The sequence below is a fragment of the Pseudophryne corroboree genome, chromosome 7, assembly GCF_028390025.1.
Source record: "Pseudophryne corroboree isolate aPseCor3 chromosome 7, aPseCor3.hap2, whole genome shotgun sequence".
Classification (NCBI taxonomy): Eukaryota; Metazoa; Chordata; class Amphibia; order Anura; family Myobatrachidae; genus Pseudophryne; species Pseudophryne corroboree.
Window position 1 is genome coordinate 566,729 of NC_086450.1, and position 15,273 is coordinate 582,001.

Below are 15,273 nucleotides of genomic sequence, written 5' to 3' on the forward strand. Positions count from 1 at the left end.
ACGCGCCCAGACGGGAATGTTGGGGGGAAGCAGCTGGAGAGCTGTCTATACTCTGTATATTGTGTATATAATCTGCTAGTAGTGAGCTCACCTCACACTTCCTGAGACGACGCGCCCAGACAGGAATGTTGGGGGGAAGCAGCTGGAGAGCTGTCTATACTCTGTAAAATAAGAATTTACTTACCGATAATTCTATTTCTCGGAGTCCGTAGTGGATGCTGGGGTTCCTGAAAGGACCATGGGGAATAGCGGCTCCGCAGGAGACAGGGCACAAAAAAGTAAAGCTTTACTAGGTCAGGTGGTGTGCACTGGCTCCTCCCCCTATGACCCTCCTCCAGACTCCAGTTAGGTACTGTGCCCGGACGAGCATACACAATAAGGGAGGCATTTTGAATCCCGGGTAAGACTCATACCAGCCACACCAATCACACCGTACAACTTGTGATCTAAACCCAGTTAACAGTATGACAACAGAAAGGGCCTCTTAAAGATGGCTCCTTAACAATAACCCGAATTAGTTAACAATAACTATGTACAAGTATTGCAGATAATCCGCACTTGGGATGGGCGCCCAGCATCCACTACGGACTCCGAGAAATAGAATTATCGGTAAGTAAATTCTTATTTTCTCTATCGTCCTAAGTGGATGCTGGGGTTCCTGAAAGGACCATGGGGATTATACCAAAGCTCCCAAACGGGCGGGAGAGTGCGGATGACTCTGCAGCACCGAATGAGAGAACTCCAGGTCCTCCTTTGCCAGGGTATCAAATTTGTAAAATTTTACAAACGTGTTCTCCCCCGACCACGTAGCTGCTCGGCAGAGTTGTAATGCCGAGACCCCTCGGGCAGCCGCCCAAGATGAGCCCACCTTCCTTGTGGAGTGGGCTTTTACAGTTTTAGGCTGTGGCAGGCCTGCCACAGAATGTGCAAGTTGAATTGTGTTACAAATCCAACGAGCAATCGACTGCTTAGAAGCAGGTGCGCCCAACTTGTTGGGTGCATACAATATAAACAGCGAGTCAGATTTTCTGACTCCAGCCGTCCTTGCAATGTATATTTTTAAGGCTCTGACAACGTCCAACAACTTGGAGTCCTCCAAGTCGCTAGTGGCCGCAGGCACCACAATAGGTTGGTTCAGATGAAATGCTGATACCACTTTAGGGAGAAAATGCGGACGAGTCCGCAGTTCTGCCCTATCCGAATGGAAGATTAGATAAGGACTTTTATAAGATAAAGCCGCCAATTCAGATACTCTCCTGGCAGAGGCCAGGGCTAGTAACATAGTCACTTTCAATGTGAGATATTTCAAATCCACCTTTTTCAATGGTTCAAACCAATGGGATTTGAGGAAATCTAAAACTACATTTAGATCCCACGGTGCCACCGGAGGCACCACAGGAGGCTGTATATGCAGTACTCCCTTGACAAAAGTCTGGACCTCAGGGACAGAGGCCAATTCTTTTTGGAAGAATATTGACAGGGCCGAAATTTGAACCTTAATGGATCCCAATTTGAGACCCATAGATAATCCTGATTGCAGGAAATGTAGGAAACGACCCAGTTGGAATTCCTCCGTCGGAACCCTCCGATCCTCGCACCACGCTACATATTTTCGCCAAATGCGGTGATAATGTTTCACGGTGACTTCCTTCCGTGCCTTAATCAAGGTAGGAATGACTTCTTCTGGAATGCCTTTCCCTTTTAGGATCTGGCGTTCAACCGCCATGCCGTCAAACGCAGCCGCGGTAAGTCTTGAAAAAGACAGGGACCCTGCTGTAGCAGGTCCCTTCTCAGAGGTAGAGGCCACGGTTCGTCCGTGAGCATCTCTTGAAGTTCCGGATACCAAGTCCTTCTCGGCCAATCCGGAACCACTAGTATTGTTCTTACTCTTCTTTGCCGTATGATCTTCAATACCTTTGGTATGAGCGGCAGAGGAGGAAACACATACACTGACTGGTACACCCAAGGAGTTACCAGTGCGTCCACAGCTATTGCCTGTGGATCTCTTGACCTGGCGCAATATTTGTCCAGTTTCTTGTTGAGGCGAGACGCCATCATGTCTACAATTGGTCTTTCCCAACGGTCTATTAACATGTTGAAGACTTCTGGATGTAGACCCCACTCTCCCGGATGAAGATCGTGTCTGCTGAGGAAGTCTGCTTCCCAGTTGTCCACGCCCGGGATGAACACTGCTGACAGTGCTATCACGTGATTCTCCGCCCAGCGAAGAATCTTGGCAGCTTCTGCCATTGCACTCCTGCTTCTTGTGCCGCCCTGCCTGTTTACATGGGCGACCGCCGTGATGTTGTCCGACTGAATCAACACCGGCTTTCCTTGCAGGAGAAGTTCCGCCTGGCTTAGAGCATTGTAGATTGCTCTTAGTTCCAGAATGTTTATGTGAAGAGACTTTTCCAGACTCGTCCATACTCCCTGGAAGTTTCTTCCTTGTGTGACTGCTCCCCAGCCTCTCAGGCTGGCGTCCGTGGTCACCAGGATCCAATCCTGAATGCCGAATCTGCGGCCTTCTAATAGGTGAGCCTTCTGCAACCACCACAGAAGTGACACCCTTGTCTTTGGTGACAGGGTTATTCGCAGGTGCATCTGCAGATGCGACCCTGACCATTTGTCCAACAGATCCCTTTGGAATATTCTTGCATGGAATCTGCCGAATGGAATTGCTTCGTAAGAAGCCACCATTTTTCCCAGGACTCTTGTGCATTGATGTACTGACACTTTTCCTGGTTTTAGGAGGTTCCTGACCAGATCGGATAACTCCTTGGCTTTTTCCTCTGGAAGGAAAACCTTTTTCTGAACCGTGTCCAGAATCATTCCTAGGAACAGCAGACGAGTTGTCGGGATTAAATGGGATTTTGGAATATTCAGAATCCACCCGTGTTGTCTTAGCACCTCTTGAGATAGTGCTAAAGCTGTCTCCAGCTGTTCTCTGGACCTTGCCCTTATTAGGAGATCGTCCAAGTATGGGATAACTAATACGCCTTTTCTTCGAAGAAGAATCATCATCTCGGCCATTACCTTGGTAAAGACCCGAGGCGCCGTGGACAATCCGAACGGCAGCGTCTGAAACTGATAGTGACAGTTTTGAACAATGAACCTGAGGTACCCTTGGTGTGCGGGGTAAATCGGAACGTGTAGATACGCATCCTTGATGTCCAAGGATACCATAAAGTCCCCTTCTTCCAGGTTCGCTATCACTGCTCTGAGTGACTCCATCTTGAACTTGAACTTTTTTATGTAGAGGTTCAAGGACTTCAGATTTAGAATAGGCCTTACCGAGCCATCCGGCTTCGGTACCACAAATAGAGTGGAATAATACCCCTTTCCTTGTTGTAATAGGGGTACTTTGACTATCACCTGCTGAGCGTACAGCTTGTGAATGGCTTCCAACACCCTCTCCCTTTCGGAAGAGACGGTTGGTAAGGCAGACTTCAGGAAACGATGAGGAGGATCCGTCTCTAATTCCAACCTGTACCCCTGAGATATTATCTGCAGGATCCAGGGGTCTACCTGCGAGTGAGCCCACTGCGCGCTGTAATTTTTGAGACGGCCCCCCACTGTCCCCGAGTCCGCTTGAGAGGCCCCAGCGTCATGCTGAGGTTTTTGCAGGAGCCGGGGAGGGCTTCTGTTCCTGGGAAGGAGCTGCCTGTTGGTGTCTCTTCCCTCTTCCTCTGCCTCGTGGCAGGTACGACAAGCCCTTTGCTCTCTTATTTTTGTAGGAGCGAAAAGGCTGCGGTTGAAAGGTCGGTGCCTTTCTCTGTTGGGGAGTGACTTGAGGTAAAAAAGTGGATTTCCCGGCAGTAGCCGTGGCCACCAAGTCTGATAGACCAACTCCAAATAACTCCTCCCCTTTATACGGCAAAACCTCCATGTGACGTTTTGAATCCGCATCGCCTGTCCACTGTCGTGTCCATAAGGCTCTTCTGGCTGAAATGGACATAGCACTCACCCGAGATGCCAGTGTGCAAATATCCCTCTGTGCATCACGCATAAAGATAAATGCATCCTTTATTTGTTCTAACGACAGTAAAACATTGTCCCTATCTAGGGTATCAATATTTTCAATCAGGGATTCTGACCAAACTACTCCAGCACTGCACATCCAGGCAGTTGCTATAGCTGGTCGTAGTATAACACCTGCATGTGTGTATATATTCTTTTGAATAACTTCCATCATTCTATCTGATGGATCCTTAAGTGCGGCCGTCTCAGGAGAGGGTAACGCCACTTGTTTGGATAAGCGTGTGAGCGCCTTGTCCACCTTAGGGGGTGTTTCCCAGCGCGCCCTAACCTCTGGCGGGAAAGGGTATAATGCCAATAACTTTTTTGAAATTATCAACTTTTTATCAGGAGCAACCCACGCTTCATCACACACGTCATTTAATTCTTCTGATTCAGGAAAAACTGTTTGTAGTTTTTTCACACCATACATAATACCCTGTTTTACGGTATCTGTAGTATCAGCTAAATGTAACGTCTCCTTCATTGCCAAAATCATATAACGTGTGGCCCTACTGGAAAATACGTTTGAATTTCTACCGTCGTCACTGGAATCAGTGCCCGTGTCTGGGTCTGTGTCGACCGACTGAGGCAAAGGGCGTTTTACAGCCCCTGACGGTGTTTGAGGCGCCTGGACAGGCATTAATTGATTGTCCGGCCGCCTCATGTCCTCAACTGACTGTTTAAGGGAAGATAAACCATCACGTAATTCCACAAATAAAGGCATCCATTCTGGTGTCGACCCCCTGGGGGGTGACATCTGCATATTTGGCAATTGCTCCGCCTCCACACCAATATCGTCCTCATACATGTCGACACCACGTACCGACACACACCGCAAACTCACAGGGAATGCTCTAATGAAGACAGGACCCACTAGCCCTTTTGGGGAGACAGAGGGAGAGTCTGCCAGCACACACCACAAAGCGCTATATATACAAGGGATATCCTTATATTAAGTGCTCCCTTATAGCTGCTTTAATATATATATATATATATAGCCATTAATGTGCCCCCCCTCTCTGTTTTACCCTGTTTCTGTAGTGCAGTGCAGGGGAGAGACCTGGGAGCCGTTCTGACCAGCGGAGCTGTGACAGAAAATGGCGCCGTGTGCTGAGGAGATAGGCCCCGCCCCTTTTTCGGCGGGTTCTTCTCCCGCTATTTTTCCAGTCAGGCAGGGGTTAAATATCTCCATATAGCCCCTATGGGCTATATGTGAGGTATTTTTAGCCTTGTATAAGGTTTATATTTGCCTCTCAGAGCGCCCCCCCCCAGCGCTCTGCACCCTCAGTGACTGCCCAGTGAAGTGTGCTGAGAGGAAAATGGCGCACAGCTGCAGTGCTGTGCGCTACCTTATGAAGACTGAGGAGTCTTCAGCCGCCGGTTTCCGGACCTCTTCACGCTTCAGCATCTGCAAGGGGGTCGGCGGCGCGGCTCCGGGACCGGACTCCACGGCTGGGCCTGTGTTCGATCCCTCTGGAGCTAATGGTGTCCAGTAGCCAAGCAGCAAATCCACTCTGCATGCAGGTGAGTTTACTACTTTCCCCCTAAGTCCCACGTTGCAGTGATCCTGTTGCCAGCAGGACTCACTGTAAAGAAAAAAACCTAAACTAAACTTTCTCTAAGCAGCTCTTTAGGAGAGCCACCTAGATTGCACCCTTCTCGTTCGGGCACAAAATCTAACTGGAGTCTGGAGGAGGGTCATAGGGGGAGGAGCCAGTGCACACCACCTGACCTAGTAAAGCTTTACTTTTTTGTGCCCTGTCTCCTGCGGAGCCGCTATTCCCCATGGTCCTTTCAGGAACCCCAGCATCCACTTAGGACGATAGAGAAATTGTGTATATAATCTGCTAGTAGTGAGCTCACCTCACACTTCCTGAGACGACGCGCCCAGACGGGAATGTTGGGGGGAAGCGGCTGGAGAGCTGTCTACACTCTGTATATTGTGTATATAATCTGCTAGTAGTGAGATCACCTCACACTTCCTGAGACGATGCGCCCAGACGGGAATATTGGGGGAAAGCGGCTGGAGAGCTGTCTATACTCTGTATATTGTGTATATAATCTGCTAGTAGTGAGCTCACCTCACCTCACCCTTCCTGAGACGACGCGCCCAGACAGGAATGTTGGGGGGAAGTGGCTGGAGAGCTGTCTACACTCTGTATATTGTGTATATAATCTGCTAGTAGTGAGATCACCTCACACTTCCTGAGATGACGCGCCCAGACGGGAATGTTGGGGGGAAGTGGCTGGAGAGATGTCTACACTCTGTATATTGTGTATATAATCTGCTAGTAGTGAGATCACCTCACACTTCCTGAGACGACGCGCCCAGACGGGAATGTTGGGGGGAAGCGGCTGGAGAGCTGTCTACACTCTGTATATTGTGTATATAATCTGCTAGTAGTGAGCTCACCTCACACTTCCTGAGACGACGCGCCCAGACAGGAATATTGGGGGGAAGCGGCTGGAGAGCGGTCTACACTTTGTATATTGTGTATATAATCTGCTAGTAGTGAGCTCACCTCACACTTCCTGAGACGACGCGCCCAGACAGGAATGTTGGGGGGGAATGTTGGGAGGAATCGGCTGGAGAGCTGTCTATACTCTGTATATTGTGTATATAATCTGCTAGTAGTAAGATCACCTCACATTTCCTGAGACGACGCACCCAGACGGGAATGTTGGAGGGAAGCGGCTGGAGAGCTGTCTATACTCTGTATATTGTGTATATAATCTGCTAGTAGTGAGCTCACCTCACACTTCCTGAGACGATGCGCCCAGACAGGAATATTGGGGGGAAGCGGCTGGAGAGCTGTCTACACTCTGTATATTGTGTATATAATCTGCTAGTAGTGAGCTCACCTCACACTTCCTGAGACGACGCGCCCAGACGGGAATGTTGGGAGGAAGCGGCTGGAGAGCTGTCTATACTCTGTATATTGTGTATATAATCTGCTAGTAGTGAGCTCACCTCACACTTCCTGAGACGACGCGCCCAGACGGGAATGTTGGGAGGAAGCGGCTGGAGAGCGGTCTACACTCTGTATATTGTGTATATAATCTGCTAGTAGTGAGCTCACCTCACACTTCCTGAGACGACGCGCCCAGACAGGAATATTGGGGGGAAGCGGCTGGAGAGCTGTCTACACTCTGTATATTGTGTATATAATCTGCTAGTAGTGAGCTCACCTCACACTTCCTGAGACGATGCGCCCAGACAGGAATATTGGGGGGAAGCGGCTGGAGAGCTGTCTATACTCTGTATATTATGTATATAATCTGCTAGTAGTGAGCTCACCTCACACTTCCTGAGACGACGCGCCCAGACGGGAATGTTGGGAGGAAGCGGCTGGAGAGCGGTCTACACTCTGTATATTGTGTATATAATCTGCTAGTAGTGAGCTCACCTCACACTTCCTGAGACGACGCGCCCAGACGGGAATATTGGGGGGAAGCGGCTGGAGAGCTGTCTACACTCTGTATATTGTGTATATAATCTGCTAGTAGTGAGCTCACCTCACACTTCCTGAGACGACGCGCCCAGACGGGAATGTTGGGAGGAAGCGGCTGGAGAGCTGTCTATACTCTGTATATTGTGTATATAATCTGCTAGTAGTGAGCTCACCTCACAGTTCCTGAGACGACGCGCCCAGACGGGAATGTTGGGAGGAAGCGGCTGGAGAGCTGTCTACACTCTGTATATTGTGTATATAATCTGCTAGTAGTGAGCTCACCTCACACTTCCTGAGACAACGCGCCCAGACGGGAATGTTGGAGGGAAGCGGCTGGAGAGCGGTCTATACTCTGTATATTGTGTATATAATCTGCTAGTAGTGAGCTCACCTCACACTTCCTGAGACAACGCGCCCAGACGGGAATGTTGGGGGGAAGCGGCTGGAGAGCTGTCTATACTCTGTATATTGTGTATATAATCTGCTAGTAGTGAGCTCACCTCACACTTCCTGAGACGACGCGCCCAGACGGGAATGTTGGGGGGAAGCGGCTGGAGAGCTGTCTACACTCTGTATATTGTGTATATAATCTGCTAGTAGTGAGATCACCTCACACTTCCTGAGACGACGCGCCCAGACGGGAATGTTGGGGGGAAGCGGCTGGAGAGCTGTCTATACTCTGTATATTGTGTATATAATCTGCTAGTAGTGAGCTCACCTCACAGTTCCTGAGACGACGCGCCCAGACGGGAATGTTGGGGGGAAGCGGCTGGAGAGCTGTCTATACTCTGTATATTGTGTATATAATCTGCTAGTAGTGAGATCACCTCACAGTTCCTGAGACGACGCGCCCAGACGGGAATGTTGGGAGGAAGCGGCTGGAGAGCTGTCTATACTCTGTATATTGTGTATATAATCTGCTAGTAGTGAGCTCACCTCACACTTCCTGAGACGACGCGCCCAGACGGGAATGTTGGGAGGAAGCGGCTGGAGAGCTGTCTATACTCTGTATATTATGTATATAATCTGCTAGTAGTGAGCTCACCTCACACTTCCTGAGACAACGCGCCCAGACGGGAATGTTGGGGGGAAGCGGCTGGAGAGCTGTCTACACTCTGTATATTGTGTATATAATCTGCTAGTAGTGAGCTCACCTCACACTTCCTGAGACGACGCGCCCAGACGGGAATGTTGGGGGGAAGCGGCTGGAGAGCTGTCTACACTCTGTATATTGTGTATGTAATCTGCTAGTAATGAGATCACCTCACACTTCCTGAGACGATGCGCCCAGACGGGAATGTTGGGGGGAAGCGGCTGGAGAGCTGTCTATACTCTGTATATTGTGTATATAATCTGCTAGTAGTGAGCTCACCTCACACTTCCTGAGACAACGCGCCCAGACGGGAATGTTGGGGGGAAGCGGCTGGAGAGCTGTCTATACTCTGTATATTGTGTATATAATCTGCTAGTAGTGAGCTCACCTCACAGTTCCTGAGACGACGTGCCCAGACGGGAATGTTGGGGGGAAGCGGCTGGAGAGCTGTCTATACTCTGTATATTGTGTATATAATCTGCTAGTAGTGAGCTCACCTCACAGTTCCTGAGACGACGTGCCCAGACGGGAATGTTGGGGGGAAGCGGCTGGAGAGCTGTCTATACTCTGTATATTGTGTATATAATCTGCTAGTAGTGAGATCACCTCACAGTTCCTGAGACGACGTGCCCAGACGGGAATGTTGGGGGGAAGCGGCTGGAGAGCTGTCTATACTCTGTATATTGTGTATATAATCTGCTAGTAGTGAGCTCACCTCACAGTTCCTGAGACGACGTGCCCAGACGGGAATGTTGGGAGGAAGCGGCTGAAGAGGTTTCTGAAACTGCTCTACACTCCACCTACAGAAGACAATATAACAAGTTTGAGAAACTTTTCCAAACAGGACATAAAGAAAACAGAAAACACTTTAAAATGATCAAGTAGATGTAAGTAGTGAGCAACAGTCATTGCGAGTCCCCAACAGACTAATATCTCCCCTTTATTCCGCTTCCTAGTGATTTGTACAGGATATACTATGACTGAACTCTGAGGTCTGTCTCCCTTTGACAAGTCAGTCAAAGGGTTAACTATTATTTACGCTCTATGATAATTTCAGTCTGGTTCTCCAGTATAAAATGATCTGAATTTCCTCCATATGGGTAATGTGCAGCCGATATAGGACCAATGGCTACTTGTGAGGCTCTAAAAAATGAATGTTGCCTATCATTGGTCTTACAGGCACAACACAGACAACACAGGTCTCTCCAACAGCTGCTTCCAATACATAATGCTTCAAAGTCTCAAATGGACTTGTATGTACTGTGACAACACGGGGAAATTAGCTGGGTAGAGGGGCAAATTTGTCAGTGTCTAGGTGCTCCAACAGGATCCAACACAGCTTTTTCGGTAAATAAACAGAACAGTGCTTTACTTTAAGCATAAATAGAACAACACAAGTGAACAGAAAATAAAACACGCCTAGCCCTCATTCAGGACACTAACTCACTTCTTCGCCCCTCACTAACCATGGGCAGCTAATCTGCAAACATAATATCTCTTAAATGAGAAATCTCAGCCCTGTCTCTCACAGGTAGCGTGCACCGTCTCAGTCCTGCTTCCCGCAGGCTTAACACAGGCTCCGGCCTACTCACAACTCAAGGCTCCCCACCTGGCTTCTTCCCAATAAAGGGCCTAATTCAGACCTTATCGTAGCAGCAAATTTGTAGCAGATGGGCAAAACCATGTGCACTGCAGGGGGGGTAGATATAACATGTGCAGAGAGAGTTAGATTTGGGTGGGTTATTTTGTTTCTGTGCAGGGTAAATACTGGCTGCTTTGTTCTTACACTGCAATTTAGATTTCAGATTGAACACACCACACCCAAATCTAACTCTCTCTGCACATGTTACATCCCCCCCCCCCCCCCCCCCCCCTGCAGTGCACATGGTTTTGCCCAACTGCTAACAAATTTGCTGCTACGATCAGGTCTGAATTAGGCCCAACATGTAGCTCAGTCCCAGAGTTTCATCGCCTTTTCTGTCTCCTACAGGATTAGGCTCAGGCCTCTTGGCCCTCAATGGCTCCCAATAGCTTAATGAGCTCTGTCTGGCTTACACATGCCCCAGCCTGCCCTGACTACAGAGTTTTCCATTCTGACTTTCCACTGGAGCCTTTAGGTGTTCTCACACCTGCCTTACCGTCCCTGTGTCCAGCCACACTACACTATACAGACAGCACCATCCTGAGCCCCCATAAGACTCGCTGCGCTAGCCACAGGTTCTGTTCCCACTCGGTTGGTGTGGACCCAACAACCTATCTGGATTCTGTCGGTCTCCTTAACGCTGGGATCTCGACAGCCGGTATATAGACTGCATCCCCTCTGAATACATGTGTCAGTAATGCAATTTACAGATGTCTTTCATACAGACACAGAAAGCAAAGGGCTGGAATCTGCACTGGATAACCGTGCGGTGTGGAGGGCGCTGTCCCATGAGCAAACTAAACATTCGCCGTCTACCTTTTTCCTCTACATCCCATGTCACAAAGCACCACACGTTCATCAATAACACTACACACTGAACAATGGGTCTTATTCTTATATGTAAGATATTGCACAGCGCAGGAAAGCAGCGCGGGGGCGTCTGCACGAGATAGATCCAAGCGCTACGCCTGAGGATGCAGCATCGGATCACCTCAGTCAGGCTGCGGAAGCTGAAGTTACTGGCTATCGGATCCGGTCAGCCGAGTCCAGATGAGAAGCAGACTCTGGGCCCAGCAACAAGGGGATGACCCATGACCCCCCCCCACCCCCCACCCCAATGTGCAACTCCCAGCAATATCACAAGACCTGTTCTGTACATGCACAGAATGGCGTGTGTGCGTAAGCCATAGGGTGTGTGCGTAAGCCATAGGGTGTGTGCGTAAGCCATTGGGTGTGTACGCAAGCCATCGGGTGTTTGCGTAAGCCATCGGGTGTGTGCGCAAGCCATCGGGTGTGTGCGCAAGCCATCGGGTGTGTGCTCAAGCCATCGGGTGTGTGCGCAAGCCATTGGGTGTGCTTACAAAACCGATTAAGGCCCAGTAACAACAAAAACACAAAACATAGTGTAACACAGAAAGGGGAGAAACAAAGCCTTTAAAGGAACGGAGAAGTTGCCCATAGTAACCAATGAGCTTTTAGTTAACACTTCACATCTTCTCCACTCGCTAATAGCCAGAGTAACCGCCGTGTGCAGCACGAACAGCAGCTACATGGGCTGTAAAAGAGATTTATGGTAAGAACTTACCGTTGTTAAATCTCTTTCTGTGAGGTACACTGTATTCCACAGGGAATAACATTGGGGTGTAGAGTTGGATCTTGATCTGAGGCACCAACAGGCTAAAGCTTTGACTGTTCTCAGGATGCACTGCACCGCCTCCTCTATAGCCCCGCCTCCAGGCACAGGAGCTCAGTTTTTGTTAACCAGTCCAATGCAGTAGCAGGTAAAGAGAAGGTAGATGTTAGTCACACAGAACCACGTTCTCACGACAGGAAAAGGTACCAGCGACTAATGCCATACAAACCCAAAGAAGCTAAGTGCGTCATGGTGGGCGCCCTGTGGAGACCAGTGTAACTCACAGAAAGAGATTTAACAACGGTAAGTTCTTACCATAAATCTTGTTTTCTGCTGCAGGGTACACTGGGCTCCACAGGGATAACATCGGGGATGTCCTAAAGCAGTTCCTCAAGGGAGGGGACGCACCGTAGCAGGCATAAGAACCCGGCGTCCAAAGGAAGCATTCTGGGAGGCAGAAGTATCGAAGGCATAGAACCTTATGAACGTATTCACAGAGCACCACGTAGCCGCCTTGCACAATTGTTTAAGGGTCGCACCACGAAGGGCCGCCCAAGAAGGTTCAACAGACCGAGTAGAATGGGCTTTGATGGTAGCAGGAGCTGGAAGACCAGCCTGTAGATAAGCATGTGCAATCACCATTCTAATCCATCTGGCCAGGGTCTGCTTATTCGCAGGCCAGCCACGTTTGTGAAAACCAAAAAAGGACAAAGAGAGAATCAGACTTCCGAATGGAAGCAGTTCTCTTCACATAGATACGGAGAGCCCGTACCACGTCCAAAGACTGCACTTTGGATGACAATTCAGGAGAGATAAAGGCCGAAACCACAATCTCTTGGTTAAGGTGGAAAGAAGACACCACCTTAGGTAGATAACCAGGGCGTGTCCTAAGAACCGCCCGGTCACGGTGAAAAATCAGAAAGGGAGACCGACAGGATAAGGCACCCAAATCTGAAATCCGTCTAGCAGAGGCCATGGCCAGCAGAAAAACCTTAAGAGTAAGCCACTTAAGGTCCGCAGACTCAAGAGGTTCAAACTGAGACTTTTGCAAGGCCTCCAGAACCACCGACAAATCCCTGAGTGAATGTATGATAATCAGGCAGAGTCACAATTTTTCTCTGAAACCAAACCGACAAGGCAGAAATATGAACCTTGAGGTCCAGGCCCTGTTGCAGGAAGGCCAAAAGTTTGGCCGTACTAAACCTGTAAGCGTCATGATTGTTACCTGCGCACCAAGCAAAGTAAGAATTCCAGACCCTACGATAAATCCGAGCACAAGTCGGATTCCAGGCCTTTAACATGGTTTGAATGACCGCCTCAGAAAACCCTTTGGCCCTCAGAACTAAAGCTTCAAGAGTCACGCCGTCAAAGCCAGCAGGGCCAAATCCTGGTATACACATGGGCCCTGAACGAGGAGGTCTGGTCGTTGTGGAAGTAGAAGGGTATGCTCTATCGAGAGACCCTGAAGGTCTGAGAACCAATGCCGTCTGGGCCATGCTGGGGCAATCAGAAGCAGGATTCCTCCTTCTTGTTTGAATTTCCGTATCACACTGGGCAGAAGTGACACCGGAGGGAACACATACGGCAGCCGAAAGTTCCATGGAATCTCCAGTGCGTCCACGAACTCTGCTTGAGGATCCCTTGTCCTTGCACCGAAGACCGGATCCTTGTGATTGTGTCGAGACGCCATCAGGTCTACGTCTGGAAGGCCCCACTTGTCCACTAGGAGTTGAAATACTTCTGGATGGAGGCTCCACTCTCCAGCGTGTATGTCCTGATGACTGAGGAAGTCCGCTTCCCAATATAGGACCCCCGGAATGAACACTGCCGATATGGCTGGCAGATGGCGTTCCGCCCACTGAAGAATCTTTGACACTTCCATAATTGACATGCGGCTTCGAGTGCCGCCTTGATGATTTATGTACACCACCATGGTGGCGTTGTCCGACTGTACTTGAACAGGCATGTTCTGTATCAGATGCTGGGCTAGGGTCAGAGCACTGAACACCGCCCGCAACTCCAGAATGTTTATCAGGAGGAGAGACTCATCCTTGGTCCACCGACTCTGAAGGGAGTGTTGCTCCAACACCGCGCCCCAACCCCTCAGACTGGCATCCGTCGTCAGAAGGACCCAGTTGGAGATCCAGAAGGGACAACCCCTGCTCAATCGTTGGTCCTGGAGCCACCAGTTCAGTGACCGACGAACCTCCGGAGACAATGAGATCATGTGAGACCTGATCCGGTGAGGCAGGCCGTCCCACTTAGCAAGAATTAATCTCTGCAGAGGGCGGGAATGAAATTGAGCGTACTCCACCATGTCGTAAGCCAACACCATGAAGCCTAGTACTTGCATTGCCGAGTGAATCGACACTCGTGTGCGAGAGAGAGAGGAAGCATTGAAATCTGTCCTGAAGGTTCAGGACCTTCTCCTGAGACAAGAGCACCCGCTGGTTGTGAGTGTCCAACAATGCCCCCAGGTGCACCATGACCAGGGAAGATTTCTTCCAGTTGATGAGCCACCCGTGGGCTTTCAGAAACTGGACCGTCAGATCCAGATGAAAGGAGGAGAATTTATGGAGAATTTGCCAGTATCACCAGGTCGTCCAGATACGGTAGGATCCTGATACCCTGACGGCGGAGTATAGCCGTCATTACCGACATAACCTTCGTGAAGACTCGCGGAGCCGTGGTCAAACCAAAAGGTAAAGCCCGAAATTGATAATGGAGGTTGCCAATAACAAACCGCAGGTACTGCTGATGCGACATGGCAATTGGAATATGGAGGTAAGCATCCTGTATGTCCAGGGAGACCATATAGTCCTCAGGTTCCAAAGCCAGAACAATAGAGCGAAGAGTTTCAATACAAAACTTGGAGACTCTCACAAATTTGTTCAGGGACTTGAGGTTGAGAATGGGCCAGGAGGAACCAAAGTAAGTACTCTTAACCTTCAGGACCGAAGGAGCAGTACTAGGAAGACACACCGCCTTAGCAGAAGCTAAGTAAGCCACAATCTTGTTGAGATCCTCACCAAAAAGAATGTCTCCCTTAAAAGGGAGCACCTCCAGGGTATTCTTAGAGTTCAGATCCACAGACCAGGACCATAACCAGAGAATCCGATGAGCCAAAATGGACATAGTAGAAGCCTTGGCCGCCAGAATAGTGGCATCAGAAGCCGCCTCCTTAATGTAAGGAGAGGCTGTGACAATATACAAGAGACATTGTCTAGCATTATCAGAAAAATTGGACGGCCGCTCTGCGTCCACCTCCTAAACCCACGCTTCAATAGCTTCTGCAGCCCAAGCAGCTGCAATAGTGGGTCGATGCACAGCTCCTGCGAGGGTGTAAATAGCTTTTAAGCAACCCTCCACACGCTTATCCGTTGGTTCTTTCAGAGACGTGACGGTAGTAACAAGCAGAGCTGAGGATACCACCAGC

The 15,273-nt window shown here is 49.5% G+C and overlaps 1 protein-coding gene across 1 annotated transcript in view; it reads right to left on the reverse strand.

Annotated features, from left to right (window-relative positions):
- The window catches only part of CARF (calcium responsive transcription factor), a 236,989-nt gene that overhangs the window by 89,071 nt on the left and 132,645 nt on the right, over positions 1–15,273 (reverse strand). The window contains exon 6 of the mRNA XM_063932231.1: positions 9,278–9,362. Coding sequence (XP_063788301.1) covers positions 9,278–9,362 — 85 coding nt within the window. The remainder of the gene's footprint in view (positions 1–9,277; positions 9,363–15,273) is intronic.